Here is a 25,071-nt window from a genome sequence, read left to right as displayed (position 1 = left end):
CTATATAAATATATGACAGGACTGTGTAACTATGTAAATATATGACAGGACTGTGTAACAGTTAACTATATAAATATATGACAGGACTGTGTAACAGTTAACTATATAAATATATGACAGGACTGTGTAACTATGTAAATATATGACAGGACTGTGTAACTATATAAATATATGACAGGACTGTGTAACTATATAAATATATGACAGGACTGTGTAACAGCTAACTATATAAATATATGACAGGATTGTGTAACTATATAAATATATGACAGGACTGTGTAACTATATAAATATATGACAGGACTGTGTAACAGCTAACTATATAAATATATGACAGGACTGTGTAACTATATAAATATATGACAGGACTGTGTAACTATATAAATATATGACAGGACTGTGTAACAGTTAACTATATAAATATATGACAGGACTGTGTAACTATATAAATATATTACAGGACTGTGTAACAGTTAACTATATAAATATATGACAGGACTGTGTAACAGTTAACTATATAAATATATGACAGGACTGTGTAACTATATAAATATATTACAGGACTGTGTAACAGTTAACTATATAAATATATGACAGGACTGTGTAACAGTTAACTATATAAATATATGACAGGACTGTGTAACTATATAAATATATTACAGGACTGTGTAACAGTTAACTATATAAATATATGACAGGACTGTGTAACAGTTAACTATATAAATATATGACAGGACTGTGTAACTATATAAATATATGACAGGACTGTGTAACAGTTAACTATATAAATATATGACAGGACTGTGTAACAGTTAACTATATAAATATATGACAGGACTGTGTAACTATATAAATATATGACAGGACTGTGTAACAGTTAACTATATAAATATATGACAGGACTGTGTAACAGCTAACTATATAAATATATGACAGGGCTGTGTAACTATATAAATATATGACAGGACTGTGTAACAGTTAACTATATAAATATATGACAGGACTGTGTAACTATATAAATATATGACAGGACTGTGTAACAGTTAACTATATAAATATATGACAGGGCTGTGTAACAGTTAACTATATAAATATATTACAGGGCTGTGTAACAGTTAACTATATAAATATATGACAGGGCTGTGTAACAGTTAACTATATAAATATATGACAGGACTGTGTAACTATATAAATATATTACAGGGCTGTGTAACAGTTAACTATATAAATATATGACAGGGCTGTGTAACAGTTAACTATATAAATATATGACAGGACTGTGTAACAGTTAACTATGTAAATATATGACAGGGCTGTGTAACAGTTAACTATGTAAATATATGACAGGACTGTGTAACAGTTAACTATGTAAATATATGACAGGGCTGTGTAACAGTTAACTATGTAAATATATGACAGGGCTGTGTAACAGTTAACTATGTAAATATATGACAGGACTGTGTAACAGTTAACTATATAAATATATTACAGGACTGTGTAACAGTTAACTATATAAATATATGACAGGGCTGTGTAACAGCTAACTATATAAATATATGACAGGGCTGTGTAACAGTTAACTATGTAAATATATGACACGGCTGTGTAACAGTTAACTATGTAAATATATGACAGGACTGTGTAACAGTTAACTATGTAAATATATGACAGGGCTGTGTAACAGTTAACTATATAAATATATTACAGGACTGTGTAACAGTTAACTATATAAATATATGACAGGGCTGTGTAACAGCTAACTATATAAATATATGACAGGGCTGTGTAACAGTTAACTATGTAAATATATGACAGGGCTGTGTAACAGTTAACTATGTAAATATATGACAGGACTGTGTAACAGTTAACTATGTAAATATATGACAGGGCTGTGTAACAGTTAACTATATAAATATATGACAGGGCTGTGTAACTATATAAATATATGACAGGACTGTGTAACTATATAAATATATGACAGGACTGTGTAACTATATAAATATATGACAGGACTGTGTAACTATATAAATATATGACAGGGCTGTGTAACAGTTAACTATATAAATATATGACAGGACTGTGTAACTATATAAATATATGACAGGACTGTGTAACAGTTAACTATATAAATATATGACAGGACTGTGTAACTATATAAATATATGACAGGACTGTGTAACAGTTAACTATATAAATATATGACAGGACTGTGTAACTATATAAATATATGACAGGACTGTGTAACAGTTAACTATATAAATATATTACAGGACTGTGTAACTATATAAATATATGACAGGACTGTGTAACAGTTAACTATATAAATATATGACAGGACTGTGTAACTATATAAATATATGACAGGACTGTGTAACTATATAAATATATTACAGGACTGTGTAACAGCTAACTATATAAATATATGACAGGACTGTGTAACTATATAAATATATGACAGGACTGTGTAACAGTTAACTATATAAATATATGACAGGACTGTGTAACTATATAAATATATGACAGGACTGTGTAACTATATAAATATATGACAGGACTGTGTAACTATATAAATATATGACAGGACTGTGTAACAGTTAACTATATAAATATATGACAGGACTGTGTAACTATATAAATATATTACAGGACTGTGTAACAGTTAACTATATAAATATATGACAGGACTGTGTAACAGTTAACTATATAAATATATGACAGGACTGTGTAACTATATAAATATATTACAGGACTGTGTAACAGTTAACTATATAAATATATGACAGGACTGTGTAACAGTTAACTATATAAATATATGACAGGACTGTGTAACTATATAAATATATTACAGGACTGTGTAACAGTTAACTATATAAATATATGACAGGACTGTGTAACAGTTAACTATATAAATATATGACAGGACTGTGTAACTATATAAATATATGACAGGACTGTGTAACAGTTAACTATATAAATATATGACAGGACTGTGTAACAGTTAACTATATAAATATATGACAGGACTGTGTAACTATATAAATATATGACAGGACTGTGTAACAGTTAACTATATAAATATATGACAGGACTGTGTAACAGCTAACTATATAAATATATGACAGGGCTGTGTAACTATATAAATATATGACAGGACTGTGTAACAGTTAACTATATAAATATATGACAGGACTGTGTAACTATATAAATATATGACAGGACTGTGTAACAGTTAACTATATAAATATATGACAGGGCTGTGTAACAGTTAACTATATAAATATATTACAGGGCTGTGTAACAGTTAACTATATAAATATATGACAGGGCTGTGTAACAGTTAACTATATAAATATATGACAGGACTGTGTAACTATATAAATATATTACAGGGCTGTGTAACAGTTAACTATATAAATATATGACAGGGCTGTGTAACAGTTAACTATATAAATATATGACAGGACTGTGTAACAGTTAACTATGTAAATATATGACAGGGCTGTGTAACAGTTAACTATGTAAATATATGACAGGACTGTGTAACAGTTAACTATGTAAATATATGACAGGGCTGTGTAACAGTTAACTATGTAAATATATGACAGGGCTGTGTAACAGTTAACTATGTAAATATATGACAGGACTGTGTAACAGTTAACTATATAAATATATTACAGGACTGTGTAACAGTTAACTATATAAATATATGACAGGGCTGTGTAACAGCTAACTATATAAATATATGACAGGGCTGTGTAACAGTTAACTATGTAAATATATGACACGGCTGTGTAACAGTTAACTATGTAAATATATGACAGGACTGTGTAACAGTTAACTATGTAAATATATGACAGGGCTGTGTAACAGTTAACTATATAAATATATTACAGGACTGTGTAACAGTTAACTATATAAATATATGACAGGGCTGTGTAACAGCTAACTATATAAATATATGACAGGGCTGTGTAACAGTTAACTATGTAAATATATGACAGGGCTGTGTAACAGTTAACTATGTAAATATATGACAGGACTGTGTAACAGTTAACTATGTAAATATATGACAGGGCTGTGTAACAGTTAACTATATAAATATATGACAGGGCTGTGTAACTATATAAATATATGACAGGACTGTGTAACTATATAAATATATGACAGGACTGTGTAACTATATAAATATATGACAGGACTGTGTAACTATATAAATATATGACAGGGCTGTGTAACAGTTAACTATATAAATATATGACAGGACTGTGTAACTATATAAATATATGACAGGACTGTGTAACAGTTAACTATATAAATATATGACAGGACTGTGTAACTATATAAATATATGACAGGACTGTGTAACAGTTAACTATATAAATATATGACAGGACTGTGTAACTATATAAATATATGACAGGACTGTGTAACAGTTAACTATATAAATATATTACAGGACTGTGTAACTATATAAATATATGACAGGACTGTGTAACAGTTAACTATATAAATATATGACAGGACTGTGTAACTATATAAATATATGACAGGACTGTGTAACTATATAAATATATTACAGGACTGTGTAACAGCTAACTATATAAATATATGACAGGACTGTGTAACTATATAAATATATGACAGGACTGTGTAACAGTTAACTATATAAATATATGACAGGACTGTGTAACTATATAAATATATGACAGGACTGTGTAACTATATAAATATATGACAGGACTGTGTAACTATATAAATATATGACAGGACTGTGTAACAGTTAACTATATAAATATATGACAGGACTGTGTAACTATATAAATATATTACAGGACTGTGTAACAGTTAACTATATAAATATATGACAGGACTGTGTAACAGTTAACTATATAAATATATGACAGGACTGTGTAACTATATAAATATATTACAGGACTGTGTAACAGTTAACTATATAAATATATGACAGGACTGTGTAACAGTTAACTATATAAATATATGACAGGACTGTGTAACTATATAAATATATTACAGGACTGTGTAACAGTTAACTATATAAATATATGACAGGACTGTGTAACAGTTAACTATATAAATATATGACAGGACTGTGTAACTATATAAATATATGACAGGACTGTGTAACAGTTAACTATATAAATATATGACAGGACTGTGTAACAGTTAACTATATAAATATATGACAGGACTGTGTAACTATATAAATATATGACAGGACTGTGTAACAGTTAACTATATAAATATATGACAGGACTGTGTAACAGCTAACTATATAAATATATGACAGGGCTGTGTAACTATATAAATATATGACAGGACTGTGTAACAGTTAACTATATAAATATATGACAGGACTGTGTAACTATATAAATATATGACAGGACTGTGTAACAGTTAACTATATAAATATATGACAGGGCTGTGTAACAGTTAACTATATAAATATATTACAGGGCTGTGTAACAGTTAACTATATAAATATATGACAGGGCTGTGTAACAGTTAACTATATAAATATATGACAGGACTGTGTAACTATATAAATATATTACAGGGCTGTGTAACAGTTAACTATATAAATATATGACAGGGCTGTGTAACAGTTAACTATATAAATATATGACAGGACTGTGTAACAGTTAACTATGTAAATATATGACAGGGCTGTGTAACAGTTAACTATGTAAATATATGACAGGACTGTGTAACAGTTAACTATGTAAATATATGACAGGGCTGTGTAACAGTTAACTATGTAAATATATGACAGGGCTGTGTAACAGTTAACTATGTAAATATATGACAGGACTGTGTAACAGTTAACTATATAAATATATTACAGGACTGTGTAACAGTTAACTATATAAATATATGACAGGGCTGTGTAACAGCTAACTATATAAATATATGACAGGGCTGTGTAACAGTTAACTATGTAAATATATGACACGGCTGTGTAACAGTTAACTATGTAAATATATGACAGGACTGTGTAACAGTTAACTATGTAAATATATGACAGGGCTGTGTAACAGTTAACTATATAAATATATTACAGGACTGTGTAACAGTTAACTATATAAATATATGACAGGGCTGTGTAACAGCTAACTATATAAATATATGACAGGGCTGTGTAACAGTTAACTATGTAAATATATGACAGGGCTGTGTAACAGTTAACTATGTAAATATATGACAGGACTGTGTAACAGTTAACTATGTAAATATATGACAGGGCTGTGTAACAGTTAACTATATAAATATATGACAGGGCTGTGTAACTATATAAATATATGACAGGACTGTGTAACTATATAAATATATGACAGGACTGTGTAACTATATAAATATATGACAGGACTGTGTAACTATATAAATATATGACAGGGCTGTGTAACAGTTAACTATATAAATATATGACAGGACTGTGTAACTATATAAATATATGACAGGACTGTGTAACAGTTAACTATATAAATATATGACAGGACTGTGTAACTATATAAATATATGACAGGACTGTGTAACAGTTAACTATATAAATATATGACAGGACTGTGTAACTATATAAATATATGACAGGACTGTGTAACAGTTAACTATATAAATATATTACAGGACTGTGTAACTATATAAATATATGACAGGACTGTGTAACAGTTAACTATATAAATATATGACAGGACTGTGTAACTATATAAATATATGACAGGACTGTGTAACTATATAAATATATTACAGGACTGTGTAACAGCTAACTATATAAATATATGACAGGACTGTGTAACTATATAAATATATGACAGGACTGTGTAACAGTTAACTATATAAATATATGACAGGACTGTGTAACTATATAAATATATGACAGGACTGTGTAACTATATAAATATATGACAGGACTGTGTAACAGTTAACTATATAAATATATGACAGGACTGTGTAACTATATAAATATATGACAGGACTGTGTAACTATATAAATATATTACAGGACTGTGTAACAGTTAACTATATAAATATATGACAGGACTGTGTAACTATATAAATATATGACAGGACTGTGTAACAGTTAACTATATAAATATATTACAGGACTGTGTAACAGTTAACTATATAAATATATGACAGGGCTGTGTAACAGCTAACTATATAAATATATGACAGGGCTGTGTAACAGTTAACTATGTAAATATATGACAGGGCTGTGTAACAGTTAACTATGTAAATATATGACAGGACTGTGTAACAGTTAACTATATAAATATATGACAGGGCTGTGTAACTATATAAATATATGACAGGACTGTGTAACTATATACATATATGACAGGACTGTGTAACTATATACATATATGACAGGACTGTGTAACTATATAAATATATGACAGGACTGTGTAACTATATAAATATATGACAGGACTGTGTAACTATATAAATATATGACAGGACTGTGTAACTATATAAATATATGACAGGGCTGTGTAACTATATAAATATATGACAGGACTGTGTAACTATATACATATATGACAGGACTGTGTAACTATATACATATATGACAGGACTGTGTAACTATATACATATATGACAGGACTGTGTAACTATATAAATATATGACAGGACTGTGTAACTATATAAATATATGACAGGACTGTGTAACTATATAAATATATGACAGGACTGTGTAACTATATAAATATATTAATATATATGAATTTAAAGAAGTGTATGTTTAGTTAGACTGGTCTTGCTTCTAGTGATGCATTTCACAGAAAATATATTTATGGATGATCATTTTCAAAGGTTAATTTGTGAGGGTTTGTGTTTGCAACAGTCTTTGCAGATGACGAGCGGTCTACTCAGTGTTGCAGTAGGAGTTGTGTTTGCTGCCACTCGGGATGCGAGCCAGTCCCTTTTAACCACGTTCAGAGTGGCGCCCTTCACGGGACTACTAGTGAGTAGCGGTAGCATTGTCTTTTAATCGCTACATCTTATTTGTTTAAACGTCGAGGATCCCTTTGGAAATACTGAAAGTCTTCTGATGAAGGTTTTCAAGAGTACTCCTCTGGCGTCAAATTCACAGCTTGTTGGATGCATATATTGTTTTTTACCCACAATTCAATAGCATTGACTGTAATTTAAGGGTGAATATGTTTTACACGAAATTCTGAATGTCATATTCTCATTTCAGTGTATAATATACTGATCATGTAACTATCACTAAATTATAATTTAAGCAATTAAGTCAAATCAATTAGTAAAAAACTGTTCAGCTAAATTTCTGTTCATTAAGCAATAGTAAAATATTGATTAGCGCACTTATAAAACCTATTGATAATTGCTGTCAATGTGAGGACCATTAAATGTGATCCTTCTCTTCTCTCTCCTCAGTTCTTCATCGCTGGGTTGTTATCCAACCTGTTGTTCAAATTCCCCAGACTATTACCTGTGAGTCAATAGTTTTACCTGTGAGTCAATAGTTTTACCTGTGAGTCAATAGTTTTACCTGTGAGTCAATAGTTTTACCTGTGAGTCAATAGTTTTACCTGTGAGTCAATAGTTTTACCTGTGAGTCAATAGTTTTACCTGTGAGTCAATAGTTTTACCTGTGAGTCAATAGTTTTACCTGTGAGTCAATAGTTTTACCTGTGAGTCAATAGTTTTACCTGTGAGTCAATAGTTTTACCTGTGAGTCAAATGCAGAAATACCCAGCGGGCAAAACAGGTTGAACGACAACCAGATTAACGTCATAATCGCCTGCATTGGAACCAGTTTTGCCCCCTGGGTAGATTAGATTAAAATAGATTAGTTTAGATTAGAAAACCTTTACACCATAAAATGTACATTGGGATACAGACAAAATTACAAACTAAAAAACAACAGATCAGCAAGGAGTTAAATCTTTTAATTGATTAAAGATGAAAACATTTGTTAATACATTGACTGTTCTGATATTCATGTTTAAATTAGACTAGATTTACTACAAACCTTGATTGAATCCTTGGCTTTGATGAGTTTTATTTCATGTTAACACACTTTAGCCGATAGTAGAAGATCCATGTAACACTCTGTCTTATGAACCGGTAGGTCTGCCTGTGTGTCAACATCGGCAGCATGGTCGTAGCAGTAGTTGGAGGAGTGTTGATATGCGTTGACTTGGGCATGGACATGCCTACCTGGAATCCCAATGTTCAACATCATATAAAGGTAATTTGTTCTAAAAGTAGATAGTTTTTTCTCATCAAAGTTGCCGTAGTGTAGTAATGGGATGTGGCAGCATCCTGCTTGATGAAGGTCTGTCCCTGACACTTTTCTTATGCCTGTTTGTGTTTCTGTAACAGCTGGAGGTGCTGATGCTCTGTGTGTTGGTCATGGAGGTGACCCTCTCTGCTGTCCTCTCCTTCTGGATCCGGGGAGCCAAACGCAGCCATTCACTGTGACCTGTTATCTGTCTGCCAGCTGTTCATGGACGACCACATCCAAATATATTGACGTTTAAAAAATGAAATGATAGTGAGCGAGGAAGACAATGGGGGAAGATATGCTGTGTCAAAGGGCAGCGCCGCAGTAAAGGGACTTATCATTATAATGTCGTCTCTACTTGATTGTAAATGAACTAACATCTGCATTTCCGGGATAGAGAGTACTCTAAAAACTGTTTAGCTTTGACCATCAGTATGTGCCTCAATGTATGAGAAAGTACAGCAGCCTCAGATATCTTTACCCACTATCCAGCCTATGTAGGCCAGCGGTGAGTCCTCATCAAGGGGCTTGATGAGGACTCACCGCCCCTACACCCATCTGTGGGTTTTAGAGTACTGTCTCAACCTCGGTGATTGCCTGCCTGCCTGCCTGCCTGCCTGCTACGAGTCCTGTCTGTGTGGTTCTTTCTGACCAGGCTGGTTGTGGTCTAACTCTGCTGCGTAGCTACACACACATGCACGCACGCACGCATGCACGCACACACACAGTGTAGCTACACACTCCACTCAGACTGAGAACAACAGTCTTGTGGTCAAAACTAGAATGCGTCCCAAATGGCACCCTATTCCCTATTTAGTGCATAACTTCTGACCAGGGCAGGGTAGTGCACAACAATGTAGGGAATAGGGTGCCATTTGGGACACGGACATATTGTGTTCTCGGAGGTGTCGAGGCAACCATTCTTCATTAGCGTTGCCTCCTCATTGGTTTGTTGTTCCCTATTTCAACCAGTATCAGTTCTTCCTGTGTGACTCTATCTATCTCAGTGTGTGTGTTTGCAGGGGTCTGTTTGTGGTTAATGATTAGAGTGTGTCTGTATCTAGCAGTAGCTTTAGGCGCTAACTGTAAAGGCTGACAGCATCAGTACATAGCTTAAGCCTACCAGTTGACAGTTTGAAACAGAGACATTTTCGAAACAAAGCCCCCTATGTTGTTGTTGTTTTCAACTGCTCACATTTGGTCATCTAACAGACTGGTATCCAGAGAGAGGGCTTTGTCTTGCTCGCTTCAAACACTGTAATTGTTGTTTGAGTAAAAATCATGTCCATATTAGGCATTGGGAAAAAGCCGAAGTAATATCATGTCAGATGTAGCTGTGGTGCTAAACATTAAAGAGCTTTTTAATATCCTGTTTAATACTCTGTACAGAGAGACACATAGTACTGGTAACGATAAGAACAGCCAGAGAGACACATAGTACTGGTAACGATAAGAACAGCCAGAGAGACACATAGTACTGGTAACGATAAGAACAGCCAGAGACACATAGTACTGGTAACGATAAGAACAGCCAGAGAGATACATAGTACTGGTAACGATAAGAACAGCCAGAGAGACACATAGTACTGGTAACGATAAGAACAGCCAGAGACACATAGTACTGGTAACGATAAGAACAGCCAGAGACACATAGTACTGGTAACGATAAGAACAGCCAGAGACACATAGTACTGGTAACAATAAGAACAGCCAGACAGACACATAGTACTGGTAACGATAAGAACAGCCAGAGAGACACATAGTACTGGTAACGATAAGAACAGCCAGAGAGACACATAGTACTGGTAACGATAAGAACAGCCAGAGAGACAGGGAAATGTCCCTTGTTCTGGCGCCTCGGTCACACCGACAGCGTCATTGCGCAAAATGTTACGCAGCATCATCTGGATATGTGGTGAACAAAAGTAACAAAAGTTCAACACCTTTCTGCTTTCTGCTTTCTCCAGCCGACTACACATACAGTTTGATGCATAAGTTTGACTAAGTTCTATAAATCCAACGCATCACACAGAACGCACTGCAACTGCCTCGGCAACGCAATGCTGCAGGACAAACGCAGCTTTTCATTGGAAATGAATGTACTTCTGGTGGACCAAAATGCAGTGATACTGTCGGTGTGATGGAGGCGTTAATTAACAGAATAGCTGGTAGTGAATCCCCACTAGCGTCTGTCTGGCTGTCTGCTGAATAGCTGGTAGTGAATCCCCACTAGCGTCTGTCTGGCTGTCTGCTGAATAGCTGGTAGTGAATCCCCACTAGCGTCTGTCTGGCTGTCTGCTGAATAGCTGGTAGTGAATCCCCACTAGCGTCTGTCTGGCTGTCTGCTGAATAGCTGGTAGTGAATCCCCACTAGCGTCTGTCTGGCTGTCTGCTGAATAGCTGGTAGTGAATCCCCACTAGCGTCTGTCTGGCTGTCTGCTGAATAGCTGGTAGTGAATCCCCACTAGCGTCTGTCTGGCTGTCTGCTGAATAGCTGGTAGTGAATCCCCACTAGCGTCTGTCTGGCTGTCTGCTGAATAGCTGGTAGTGAATCCCCACTAGCGTCTGTCTGGCTGTCTGCTGAATAGCTGGTAGTGAATCCCCACTAGCGTCTGTCTGGCTGTCTGCTGAATAGCTGGTAGTGAATCCCCACTAGCGTCTGTCTGGCTGTCTGCTGAATAGCTGGTAGTGAATCCCCACTAGCGTCTGTCTGACTGTCTGCTGAATAGCTGGTAGTGAATCCCCACTAGCGTCTGTCTGGCTGTCTGCTGAATAGTTGGTAGTGAATCCCCACTAGCGTCTGTCTGGCTGTCTGCTGAATATCTGGTAGTGAATCCCCACTAGCGTCTGTCTGGCTGTCTGCTGAATATCTGGTAGTGAATCCCCACTAGCGTCTGTCTGGCTGTCTGCTGAATAGCTGGTAGTGAATCCCCACTAGCGTCTGTCTGGCTGTCTGCTGAATAGCTGGTAGTGAATCCCCACTAGCGTCTGTCTGGCTGTCTGCTGAATAGCTGGTAGTGAATCCCCACTAGCGTCTGTCTGGCTGTCTGCTGAGTACTTTCCATCTGTTTGCTTCCTTGAATAAGACATAATAAAACAAATATTCTACATTATAAACAGTGATACATATCTAGTTCATTAAAACACATATACAGTCAGAACGCGACGTACCAGCATTGGTGAAACTATTTCTTTAAGTACTGCATACATAGCAATGTTACATTTTCAACACATCGTTCTGAAATGCCAAAGGCCATCGGTCTCAACGACGAGTGTCTGTTGCTGTCAGAGTGGTCTGTTGTCATAGTGGTCTGTTGTGTGTCTGTTGTCGGAGTGGTTTGCTATGTGTCTATTGTCATAGTGGTCTGTTATGTGTCTGTTGTTTTCAGAATCCAGTAGAGTCCAGTCAAGAGTCCAGTAGAGACAGTAAAGACCAGTAGAGTCCAGTAGAGACCAGTAGAGTCCAGTAGAGACACAGTAGAGACACAGTAGAGTCCAGTCAAGAGTCCAGTCAAGAGTCCAGTAGAGTCCAGTAGAGTCCAGTAGAGACCAGTAGAGACACAGTAGAGACCAGTAGAGTCCAGTAGAGACCAGTAGAGGCACAGTAGTCCAGTAGATACACAGTAGAGTCCAGTAGAGTCCAGTCAAGACACAGTAGAGTCCAGAGAGACCAGTAGAATCCAGTAGAGTCCAGTCAACACACAGTAGAGTCCAGTGGAGACAGAGTGGAGACCAGTAGAGTCCAGTCAAGACACAGTAGAGTCCAGTGGAGACAGAGTGGAGACCAGTAGTCCAGTAGAGTCCAGTAGAGTCAAGTAGATACCAGTAGAGTCCAGTAGAGTCCAGTAGATACCAGTAGAGTCCAGTGGAGTCCAGTGGAGACAGAGTTGAGACCAGTAGTCCAGTAGAGTCCAGTAGAGTCCAGTAGATACCAGTAGAGTCCAGTAGAGTCCAGTAGAGACCAGTAGTCCAGTAGAGTCCAGTGGATACACAGTAGAGACAAGTAGAGACACAGTAGAGTCCAGTAGTTCAGTAGAGTCCAGTAGAGACACAGTAGAGACCAGTAGAGGCACAGTAGAGTCCAGTAGAGACCAGTAGAGTCCAATAGAGACACAGTAGAGTCCAGTAGAGACACAGTAGAGTCCAGTAGAGACACAGTAGAATCCAGTAGAGACACAGTAGAGTCCAGTAGAGACACAGTAGAGACCAGTAGAGGCACAGTAGAGTCCAGTAGAGACCAGTAGAGTCCAATAGAGACACAGTAGAGTCCAGTAGAGACACAGTAGAATCCAGTAGAGACACAGTAGAGTCCAGTAGAGACACAGTAGAGTGCCCAGTGTTACAGGCGTCACTGAGCATGCTTAACAGGATAGCTTCCTCACTCAAGTCCTTACTGATCCTCCGTAACACCAGTTCTCAGTGCAGTGGCATCACAGCTAGAAGAGGAAGACACATTGACAGGGTTAACAAAAAGGATTTACAAACTGTCAAACATTGTAAATGTCCAACCCCAACTGGTTACTACTGAGCTAGAGAAAGGTTGATTTAACATGACTGTCTAACATCTAGACTGTACATCTATTGATTAGGCTCCTTTGACGTCTTATGACTGTAAGAGTAGACGATTACAATGTAGTACTGTCATTACTTTTTATTATAACAGATTTCTGCACCAATGATCTGCTGCCCCCTAGCTGCTGAGCTGAGGTATGAACAACAAGTGAACCGATCACCAATGATCTGCTGCCCCCTAGCTGCTGAGCTGAGGTATAAACAACAACTGAACCTTTTAACATAATGACCGTGCATCAACAACGCCAACAAAAGCAGAGCAAACATACAGCTATGTAACATGCTAGAGCACACATGGCAGAAGCACACAGAGGAGCATGAGACATGAGACATGAGACCTGAGACATGAGACATGAGACCAGAGACCAGAGACCAGAGACCAGAGACCTGAGACATGAGACCAGAGACCAGAGACCAGAGACCAGAGACCAGAGACCAGAGACCAGAGACCAGAGACCAGAGACCAGAGACCTGAGACCAGAGACATGAGACCTGAGACCTGAGACATGAGACATGAGACCAGAGACCAGAGACCTGAGACCTGAGACCTGAGACATGAGACCTGAGACCAGAGACATGAGACCTGAGACATGAGACATGAGACCTGAGACATGAGACATGAGACCAGAGACCAGAGACCCGAGACCTGAGGCATGAGACCTGAGACATGAGACCAGAGACCAGAGACCTGAGACCTGAGGCATGACACCTGAGACCTGAGACATGAAACCAGAGACCAGAGACGGACCAGAGAACCCAAAAGCTTGACACAACACATCATCCATCACTAGGACACGGAGTGTGAACTGGTCAGGTCACATGGTCAGGGGAAACTCCTGGACCAACACAGCAGTCATTTAACCCTAGCAGGACACTGCCATGCACACACACACACACACACACACACACACGCACATGCACACGCACACACACACGCACACACGCACACAAAGCATGTTTGCACACAGATTTGTATTCATGGTACGGACAGAGGGAGATCCCCACAGTTGTTAATAAGGCTGTGAACCAAACAGAACACCACGACACAGACCACGCTCACTCTGGCCAGACCCAATTACTTACTGAGCTAAACAGCCCCCTCTCTCTCTCTCTCTGTGAGTCAGACCACTGTAGAGAGGCCTATTGTAATATGAGAGGTCTTGCTCTGGCAAAAACAAAACAACACACAAAATGCTGGTGAGAGAGAAACCAGGGAGAGCCAATGGCTGCAATGTTTACTCTTCACTCCACTGGAATGACATGACTGATTGGACAGGATGATGTTGGATGATAGTGGGCGGGTTAGGAAACCTGATTGGACAAGATGATGTTGGATGACAGTGGGCGGGTTAGGAAACCTGATTGGACAGGATGATGTTGGATGACAGTGGGCGGGTTAGGAAACCTGATTGGACAGGATGATGTTGGATGACAGTGGGCGGGTTAGGAAACCTGATTGGACAGGATGATGTTGGATGACAGTGGGCGGGTTAGGAAACCTGATTGGACAGGATGATGTTGGATGACAGTGGGCGGGTTAGGAAACCTGATTGGACAGGATGATGTTGGATGACAGTGGGCGGGTTAGGAAACCTGATTGGACAGGATGATGTTGGATGACAGTGGGTGGGTTAGGAAACCTGATTGGACAGGATGATGTTGGATGACAGTGGGCGGGTTAGGAAACCTGATTGGACAGGATGATGTTGGATGACAGTGGCGGGTTAGGAAACCTGATTGGACAGGATGATGTTGGATGACAGTGGGCGGGTTAGGAAACCTGATTGGACAGGATTATGTTGGATGACAGTGGGCGGGTTAGGAAACCTGATTGGACAGGATGATGTTGGATGACAATGGGTGGGTTAGGAAACCTGATTGGACAGGATGATGTTGGATGACAGTGGGCGGGTTAGGAAACCTGATTGGACAGGATGATGTTGGATGACAGTGGGCGGGTTAGGAAACCTGATTGGACAGGATTATGTTGGATGACAGTGGGCGGGTTAGGAAACCTGATTGGACAGGATGATGTTGGATGACAGTGGCGGGTTAGGAAACCTGATTGGACAGGATGATGTTGGATGACAGTGGGTGGGTTAGGAAACCTGATTGGACAGGATGATGTTGGATGACAGTGGGCGGGTTAGGAAACCTGATTGGACAGGATTATGTTGGATGACAGTGGGCGGGTTAGGAAACCTGATTGGACAGGATGATGTTGGATGACAATGGGTGGGTTAGGAAACCTGATTGGACAGGATGATGTTGGATGACAGTGGGCGGGTTAGGAAACCTGATTGGACAGGATGATGTTGATGACAGTGGGCGTGTTAGGAAACCTGATTGGACAGGATGATGTTGGATGACAGTGGGCGGGTTACGAAACCTGATTGGACAGGATGATGTTGGATGACAGTGGGTGGGTTAGGAAACCTGATTGGACAGGATGATGTTGGATGACAGTGGGTGGGTTAGGAAACCTGATTGGACAGGATGATGTTGGATGACAGTGGGTGGGATAGGAAACCTGATTGGACAGGATGATGTTGGATGACAGTGGGTGGGTTAGGAAACCTCTGAATAAACAGAATCCTTCATGTCCTAGTGTATAAAAACCTTCAGAAGATACTCCACTTCAACAGAGAGTATTCAGCAATCAGCGCAAGAACAGAGATATTTTACCGACCCACCAAACCTGGGTTCAAATACTTTTTGAAATATTTTAATGACTTTGAGTGTTTGCTCTAGTCTGCCTGAAGTGCTTGGGACTATTCTAACAATCCATTAAACCAAGCAAGATCAATCAAGCACAGATTAAGTATGATCAATCAAGCACAGATTAAGTATGATCAATCAAGCACAGATTAAGTATGATCAATCAAGCACAGATGAACTATTTGAAATGATTTCATATAGTATTTGAACCCACGTCTGTTAGCTACTTTAAACTCGTCTACACAATGTCACTATTATGTGTAAAAACCACCATTCTACTCACTGCTGTGATGAAGGTGCTGCCCTGGGCTTGGAGGACCTTGTCCTTAGGGAACAGGGCTGGGGGAGGGGCCATCTGAGGGTGGGAGGAGCCGGGAGGCGTGGACGAACACAGGAAGGAGGAAGTGGAGTTGCTGGGTAAGGCGTCGATGATGATGTTGGGGCGGCCGTGGCCTGGGATGGGGAGGGTGAGGCTGCTCAGCCCCATCACACTGTCACTGGAGGTACACTGGGACGATGTCTCCCCAGAGCTCTCTGTGACTGTTGGAAAACACACAGAAGATACAATAGTCATTTAGTTTAGGGAGACTTTCAGGGAGACTTTCAGGGGGACTTTCAGGGAGACTTTCAGGGAGACTTTCAGGGAGACTTTCAGGGGGACTTTCAGGGAGACTTTCAGGGGGACAGAGAGGAACAGGACCACAGTTTCAAAGAGGAATTAGACATCCTTAGTAATGTGATAGGGACAGTAAGACACTTTAAGACGAGGACATGGGATGCATACCAGATGGCTCCCTATTCCCTATATAGTGCACTACGGTTGACCAAGACGTATAGGGCTCTGGTTAAATGTAGTGCACTAAATAGAGAAGAGGGTGCCATTTGGGATTCAGACATGGATACCTGTTAGGGCCTGCCTGTCACTCACTCAGTCACTCACTCAGTCACTCACTCAGTCACTCACTCACTCACTCAATAACTCACAGAAGGTTGTCTGTCACTCACTCACTCACTCACTCACTCACTCACTCACCTCACTCACTCACTCACTCACTTATTCACTCACCTCACTCATTCACTCACTCAATAACTCACAGAAGGCTGTCTGTCACTCACTCACTCACTCACTCACTCACTCACTCACTCACTCACTCACTCACTCACTCACTCACCTCACTCACTCACTCAATAACTCACAGAAGGCTGTCTGTCTGTCACTCACTCACTCACTCACTCACTCACTCACTCACTCACTCACTCACTCACTCACACACTCACTCACTCACTCACTCACTCACTCACTCACTCACTCACTCACAGAAGGCTGTCTGTCACTCACTCACAGAAGGCTGTCTGTCACTCACTCATAGAAGGCTGTCTGTCACTCACTCACTCACTCACTCACTCACTCACTCACTCACAGAAGGCTGTCTGTCACTCACTCATAGAAGGCTGGCTGCCCGTGTCCTGCTCCAGCTCGTCCTCCTCAATGCAGTCGTAGGGCCAGTGGCTGAAGGAGGGTACGCTGCCCAGGGGGTAGGGGTGCTGGTGGGCTTGGGGGTGCTGGTGAGCAGGCGAGGGATACAGGTGCAGGTTGAGGGAGCCCAGCAGTGAGGAAGAGGACTGGGAGGAGGAAGAGGAGGTGCTACTGTTGGAGATGGTGGAGTGAGGCCGCTTAAAGGGCGTGGAGTGGTCGAAGGAGGACACCGCGATGGACGCCCTGGTCCTGGACTCTGGAGGGAGAGAAGGAAAGATTGGGTAGAGAACATGAACATTTCACTGTACACATTTCTATCTATGGATCATGTCTCCGTGGAAGGAGGTATGAGGCTACTCCGGGACAACCACAGAATACAGGAGGTATCAGGCTACTCCGGGACAACCACAGAATACAGGAGGTATCAGGCTACTCCGGGACAACCACAGAATACAGGAGGTTTCAGGCTACTCGGGACAACCACAGAATACAGGAGGTATCAGGCTACTCCGGGACAACCACAGAATACAGGAGGTATCAGGCTACTCCGGGACAACCACAGAATACAGGAGGTATCAGGCTACTCCGGGACAACCATAGAACACAGTTCTGAAGAGTATACACACAACATTGTCAGTGAGGTAACGTTAGAGGAGAGGACAGTACACTAGCCAGACAGTCAGTCTAGCATGGGGTAATGCAGAGCACGTTCCTATTCTTCCTCTTGTTTGTCTTATCTGAGCTGTACATGTTACATTGTGTCTAGTGTTTGAGTTGATGCTACATTGTGTCTAGTGTTTGAGTTGATGCTACATTGTGTCTAGTGTTTGAGTTGATGCTACATTGTGTCTAGTGTTTGAGTTCATTGTGTTTGTTTTGTATTCTTTGTGTACAAAATCACAAAACTTCAGCTCTGACTCCCTCTGCTGCTTTAACTTCAGCTCTGACTCCACCTGCTGCATTAACTTCAGCTCTGACTCCACCTGCTGCATTAACTTCAGCTCTGACTCCACCTGCTGCATTAACTTCAGCTCTGACTCCACCTGCTGCATTAACTTCAGCTCTGACTCCACCTGCTGCATTAACTTCAGCTCTGACTCCACCTGTTGCTTTAACTTCAGCTCTGACTCCACCTGCTGCATTAACTTCAGCTCTGACTCCACCTGCTGCATTAACTTCAGCTCTGACTCCACCTGCTGCATTAACTTCAGCTCTGACTCCCCCTGCTGCTTTAACTTCAGCTCTGACTCCCCCTGCTGCTTTAACTTCAGCTCTGACTCCCCCTGCTGCATTAACTTCAGCTCTGACTCCACCTGCTGCATTAACTTCAGCTCTGACTCCACCTGCTGCTTTAACTTCAGCTCTGACTCCACCTGCTGCATTAACTTCAGCTCTGACTCCACCTGCTGCTTTAACTTCAGCTCTGACTCCACTGGCTGCATTAACTTCAGCTCTGACTCCCCCTGCTGCATTAACTTCAGCTCTGACTCCACCTGCTGCATTAACTTCAGCTCTGACTCCCTCTGCTGCATTAACTTCAGCTCTGACTCCCCCTGCTGCATTAACTTCAGCTCTGACTCCCCCTGCTGCTTTAACTTCAGCTTTGACTCCACCTGCTGCATTAACTTCAGCTCTGACTCCACCTGCTGCATTAACTTCAACATCCTTTGATATCTGACATGCAACAAATCACCTGCGACAGACACAAGTCCAGACAACCTCATTCCTGCTAACAGGACACTGTGTCAGTACACAACAGCTGTCTGGTGGAGTAGGAGTGTAGATGTAGACTCTGAGAGGATATTTCAGCTGGAACAGAACATATCAAGGGTTTAAAGGAGGAGAACAGGGGAGATGTGCTCTGAGATGTTGGGATGTTGTGTTTTGATTCAGTCAACTTGACAACGCACCCCTATCCTGGCAGAGAGAGCATTTACAAATCAGCCTTTCTCATCAGCAGCTGCATTGGCAGACATGTTGTTGAAAGTCACATTCAGCAAACAGAGAGAAACAAAGAAAGAGAGAGAGAGAGTGAGAGGGAGTGATAGAGAGATATTTATTTTGTGGATTTTGTATGCTAACCTCATAAAAATAATTTCCAGGCAAATTAGGTTATCATAACATATCGTAGCGACAGCTCACCTGACCCCTTCATGATGTAATCAATGGCTCGGTCACTAATGGCAGCATCACTAGGCTTGATGTCCATGAAAGGCTTGCTGCCAATCCCCATGGAAACCATCTCTTTCAAGCGCACCTCTGTAGTTAAGAGAATAAACACGTTATGACCCTCAATCAGACACACAATGAGAGGTTCCATTTGATGTACCTGAGGTTGACTTGAACTAGAACCAGACATGTCACCTTTTAATGAATGGTACAGAATGTTGTCAACACAGGCCTCAGGTCAGACAAGAGACTCTTAATGAATGGTACAGAAGGTTATCAACACAGGCCTCAGGTCAGACAAGAGACATGCCACCTCTTAATGAATGGTACAGAAGGTTATCAACACAGGCCTCAGGTCAGCAAGAGACATGCCACCTCTTAATGAATGGTACAGAAGGTTATCAACACAGGCCTCAGGTCAGACAAGAGACATGCCACCTCTTAATGAATGGTACAGAAGGTTATCAACACAGGCCTCAGGTCAGCAAGAGACATGCCACCTCTTAATGAATGGTACAGAATGTTATCAACACAGGCCTCAGGTCAGACAAGAGACATGTCACCTCTTAATGAATGGTACAGAAGGTTATCAACACAGGCCTCAGGTCAGACAAGAGATAAAGAGGAATCACTTGTTCCATAACACAACAACAGAGATGATGAGCTCATGTCCAGATATGACCCACGACTCCCCCTCTGTGGCCGTGGTTCCTCACCCCTGTTTCGTAGCGCCTGCCTCCAGAGGATCTTTCCGATGATGGCTGTCCACACGGCCTTGACCTCTCCAGAGCCGGCCTGCAGGATGAACGTGTCCTGGGACTTCCTCCTCCGGAACCAGATCTCGAAACGCAGCCCGCTGTCGCCCACGCTCTCTGTCATTCCTATCTCTGCCGTCTGAATCAGTAGCCAGAAACAGTCACCTTTACAGGAAAACACTGACTGTGGTGGTTTTGAGATTTCACATGGTGGCACAGCAAACTGAACATAGTGGTGTAGCGCCTCCATTGTGGAGAACCCTGCTAACTGTGGTTCCACACCTCACAATAAACCATACAAACATCACTGCCTGAACACAACAACATAGCATAATGTTAGCCAACTGGCTGAAATGATTTAAGGTAGAACGTCATATTACTTCATAGTTCATAACTTCATAGTACATATTAAAACCCTCTGTGCGTGTTGTCGTTGTCACCTTGTAGGACTGCTTGTAGATGTACAGGTCGTACCCTCCCTCAATCTTTTTGCTTTTGCTGAAGAGGATGAGGTCCTCGAACAGGAAGACGTGACGCAGGTACTTCCTGCGGCCACACCACACGATGAACTCATCCTGACACCTCAGCTGACCCTGTTCCTTCAGGTTCACCTACAGCAGCAGAGACCAGAGGAGACGTTTCACATGACTTACTCTGACATTTTCTTCCAAACAAATAATTATACATGATGTGTACGTTTCTATTTCCCCTCTCTCTCTCTCTCTCAATTCAATTTCAATTTAAAGGCTTTATTGACATGGGGAACATATGTTTACATGGCCAATTCTCTCTCTCTCTCTGTCTCTGTCTCTGTCTCTCTCTCTCTCTCTCTCTGCTCTACTACTCTACTACTCTACTACTCTACTGCTCCATCCCCCCGACTTACATCACATCCTCGGATGGCGTCCATGGCCAGTAGGTCGTTGCCGTGGCGCAGCTGGAACTTAACCATCTCCTCTGCGGTGCGGAGGTCAGAGAGCTCCTGTTCCTGGGACTGACCACACTCCTTGATCAGGTCCTTCAGCAGCAGGGCGTACTTAGACATCCTCTGGATGGGCTTCAGCAGGTAGGACGCCAGGTCCATCTTATCACCCAGCTCCAACTGCTTGTTCTGGGGAGACAGATAGGTTAGAGGTCAGAGGTCAGGATACACACAGAAAGATAAACAGACCAACAGACAGGTAGGACACCAGGTCCATCTTAACACCCGGCTCCAACTGCTTGTTCTGGGGAGACAGACAGGTTAGAGGTCAGAGGGTAGAGGTCAGAGGTCAGGATACATACAGAAAGATAAAACAGACCAACAGACAGGTAGGACACCAGGTCCATCTTAACACCCGGCTCCAACTGGTTGTTCTGGATAGCAGACACACACATAGAGGAGGATGAGAGGGGATGTAGGACTCTGTATGCAGATGTACAATAGCTTTTCTAAATGGGAATTCTGATGTCAATTCAACTCTTCCATTCTACATTGGTAGACGTCCAGTAGCTATGTGAAGTTTGACAATGGGAATTCTAATGTTACTCAGTGTAGAACTAGTGGATATACATTAGTAGCACCCTATATGCTGTTAGGCTCACACAACTTTACAATTAGCCTGTTGCTGTGAAGTAGTTTCATATTGGTTAAAGGTTAGGTCTGGTGTTAGTACAGCTGATCCTAGAACGGTAGTAACCAGAGGCGTTTCAGACGCACCTTAAAGAATCCATTCCCGTTGCTGGTGAGTAGAGCGTCAGACTGAGGCTTGTTCTTGCTGTAGAGAGCGTACATTCCAAACTGATCCTCCTGCACACAGGAATCACAAGTTACCACTCTGACGACAGTCAAACTGATCCTCCTGCACACAGGAATAACAAGTTACCACTCTGACGACAGTCAAACGGATCCTCCTGCACACAGGATTAACAAGTTACCACTCTGACTACAGTCAAACTGATCCTCCTGCACACAGGATTAACAAGTTACCACTCTGACTACAGTCAAACGGATCCTCCTGCACACAGGAATAACAAGTTACCACTCTGACGACAGTCAAACGGATCCTCCTGCACACAGGATTAACAAGTTACCACTCTGACTACATTCAAACTGATCCTCCTGCACACAGGATTAACAAGTTACCACTCTGACGACAGTCAAACGGATCCTCCTGCACACAGGATTAACAAGTTACCACTCTGACTACAGTCAAACTGATCCTCCTGCACACAGGAATAACAAGTTACCACTCTGACTACAGTCAAACTGATCCTCCTGCACACAGGAATAACAAGTTACCACTCTGACGACAGTCAAACTGATCCTCCTGCACACAGGAATAACAAGTTACCACTCTGACGACAGTCAAACTGATCCTCCTGCACACAGGAATCACAAGTTACCACTCTGACTACAGTCAAACTGATCCTCCTGCACACAGGAATAACAAGTTACCACTCTGACTACAGTCAAACTGATCCTCCTGCACACAGGAATAACAAGTTACCACTCTGACGACAGTCAAACTGATCCTCCTGCACACAGGAATAACAAGTTACCACTCTGACGACAGTCAAACTGATCCTCCTGCACACAGGAATCACAAGTTACCACTCTGACTACAGTCAAACTGATCCTCCTGCACACAGGAATAACAAGTTACCACTCTGACTACAGTCAAACTGATCCTCCTGCACACAGGATTAACAAGTTACCACTCTGACGACAGTCAAACTGATCCTCCTGCACACAGAAATCACAAGTTACCACTCTGACTACAGTCAAACTGATCCTCCTGCACACAGAAATCACAAGTTACCACTCTGACGACAGTCAAACTGATCCTCCTGCACACAGGAATAACAAGTTACCACTCTGACTACAGTCAAACTGATCCTCCTGCACACAGGAATCACAAGTTACCACTCTGACGACAGTCAAACTGATCCTCCTGCACACAGAAATCACAAGTTACCACTCTGACGACAGTCAAACTGATCCTCCTGCACACAGGAATAACAAGTTACCACTCTGACTACAGTCAAACTGATCCTCCTGCACACAGGATTAACAAGTTACCACTCTGACTACATTCCAAACTGATCCTCCTGCACACAGGATTAACAAGTTACCACTCTGACTACAGTCAAACTGATCCTCCTGCACACAGGATTAACAAATTACCACTCTGACTACAGTCAAACTGATCCTCCTGCACACAGGAATAACAAGTTACCACTCTGACGACAGTCAAACTGATCCTCCTGCACACAGGAATAACAAGTTACCACTCTGACTACAGTCAAACTGATCCTCCTGCACACAGGAATCACAAGTTACCACTCTGACGACAGTCAAACTGATCCTCCTGCACACAGGAATAACAGGTTACCACTCTGACTACAGTCAAACTGATCCTCCTGCACACAGGAATAACAAGTTACCACTCTGACTACAGTCAAACTGATCCTCCTGCACACAGGATTAACAAGTTACCACTCTGACTACATTCCAAACTGATCCTCCTGCACACAGGATTAACAAGTTACCACTCTGACTACAGTCAAACTGATCCTCCTGCACACAGGATTAACAAATTACCACTCTGACTACAGTCAAACTGATCCTCCTGCACACAGGAATAACAAGTTACCACTCTGACGACAGTCAAACTGATCCTCCTGCACACAGGAATAACAAGTTACCACTCTGACTACAGTCAAACTGATCCTCCTGCACACAGGAATAACAAGTTAACACTCTGACTACAGTCAAACTGATCCTCCTGCACACAGGAATAACAAGTTAGCACTCTGACTACAGTCAAACTGATCCTCCTGCACACAGGATTAACAAGTTACTACTCTGACAATAGTCAAAGGTACACACACAGGATGTGTTCCAAATGGCACCCTATTCCCTATATAGTGCATTACTTTTGAATAGGGCCCATAGAGAATAGGGATGCATTATTTAGGGAATAGGGTGCCATTTGGGACGCGGAACCGGTGTTCTGCGCTAGGCCTAAACATGGAGACTCATTTAGCTCATGAGGCCTTGATTCCATCAACCAACCATTATGATTCCATCAACCAACCATTAGAATACCATCAACCAACCACTAGAA

General features: G+C 40.9%; 1 protein-coding gene across 2 annotated transcripts in view; it reads right to left on the bottom strand.

The window, feature by feature from the left end:
- Positions 1–13,453: 13,453 nt before the first annotated feature.
- LOC139404958 (pleckstrin homology domain-containing family G member 4B-like) overlaps positions 13,454–25,071 on the bottom strand; it is a 58,431-nt gene continuing 46,813 nt past the window's right edge. Inside the window, exons 15-22 of one of the 2 annotated variants that reach the window (XM_071147510.1) lie at positions 22,662–22,751; positions 21,849–22,073; positions 21,403–21,573; positions 20,924–21,101; positions 20,181–20,297; positions 18,004–18,294; positions 16,845–17,101; positions 13,454–13,707 (exon numbers count right to left, since the gene is read on the bottom strand). In XM_071147510.1, coding sequence (XP_071003611.1) covers positions 13,702–13,707; positions 16,845–17,101; positions 18,004–18,294; positions 20,181–20,297; positions 20,924–21,101; positions 21,403–21,573; positions 21,849–22,073; positions 22,662–22,751 — 1,335 coding nt within the window. In that variant the 3' untranslated portion in view covers positions 13,454–13,701. Of the gene's footprint in view, positions 13,708–14,940; positions 15,009–16,844; positions 17,102–18,003; positions 18,295–20,180; positions 20,298–20,923; positions 21,102–21,402; positions 21,574–21,848; positions 22,074–22,661; positions 22,752–25,071 lie in introns of those variants that run through there. The other variant, XM_071147511.1, reaches the window with a different exon arrangement.

The sequence above is a fragment of the Oncorhynchus clarkii genome, unplaced genomic scaffold (genome assembly GCF_045791955.1).
Source record: "Oncorhynchus clarkii lewisi isolate Uvic-CL-2024 unplaced genomic scaffold, UVic_Ocla_1.0 unplaced_contig_10532_pilon_pilon, whole genome shotgun sequence".
NCBI classification, from domain to species: domain Eukaryota; kingdom Metazoa; phylum Chordata; class Actinopteri; order Salmoniformes; family Salmonidae; genus Oncorhynchus; species Oncorhynchus clarkii.
Note: the sequence above shows the minus strand (reverse complement) of the source record. Positions and strands in the feature narration are given on the sequence as shown.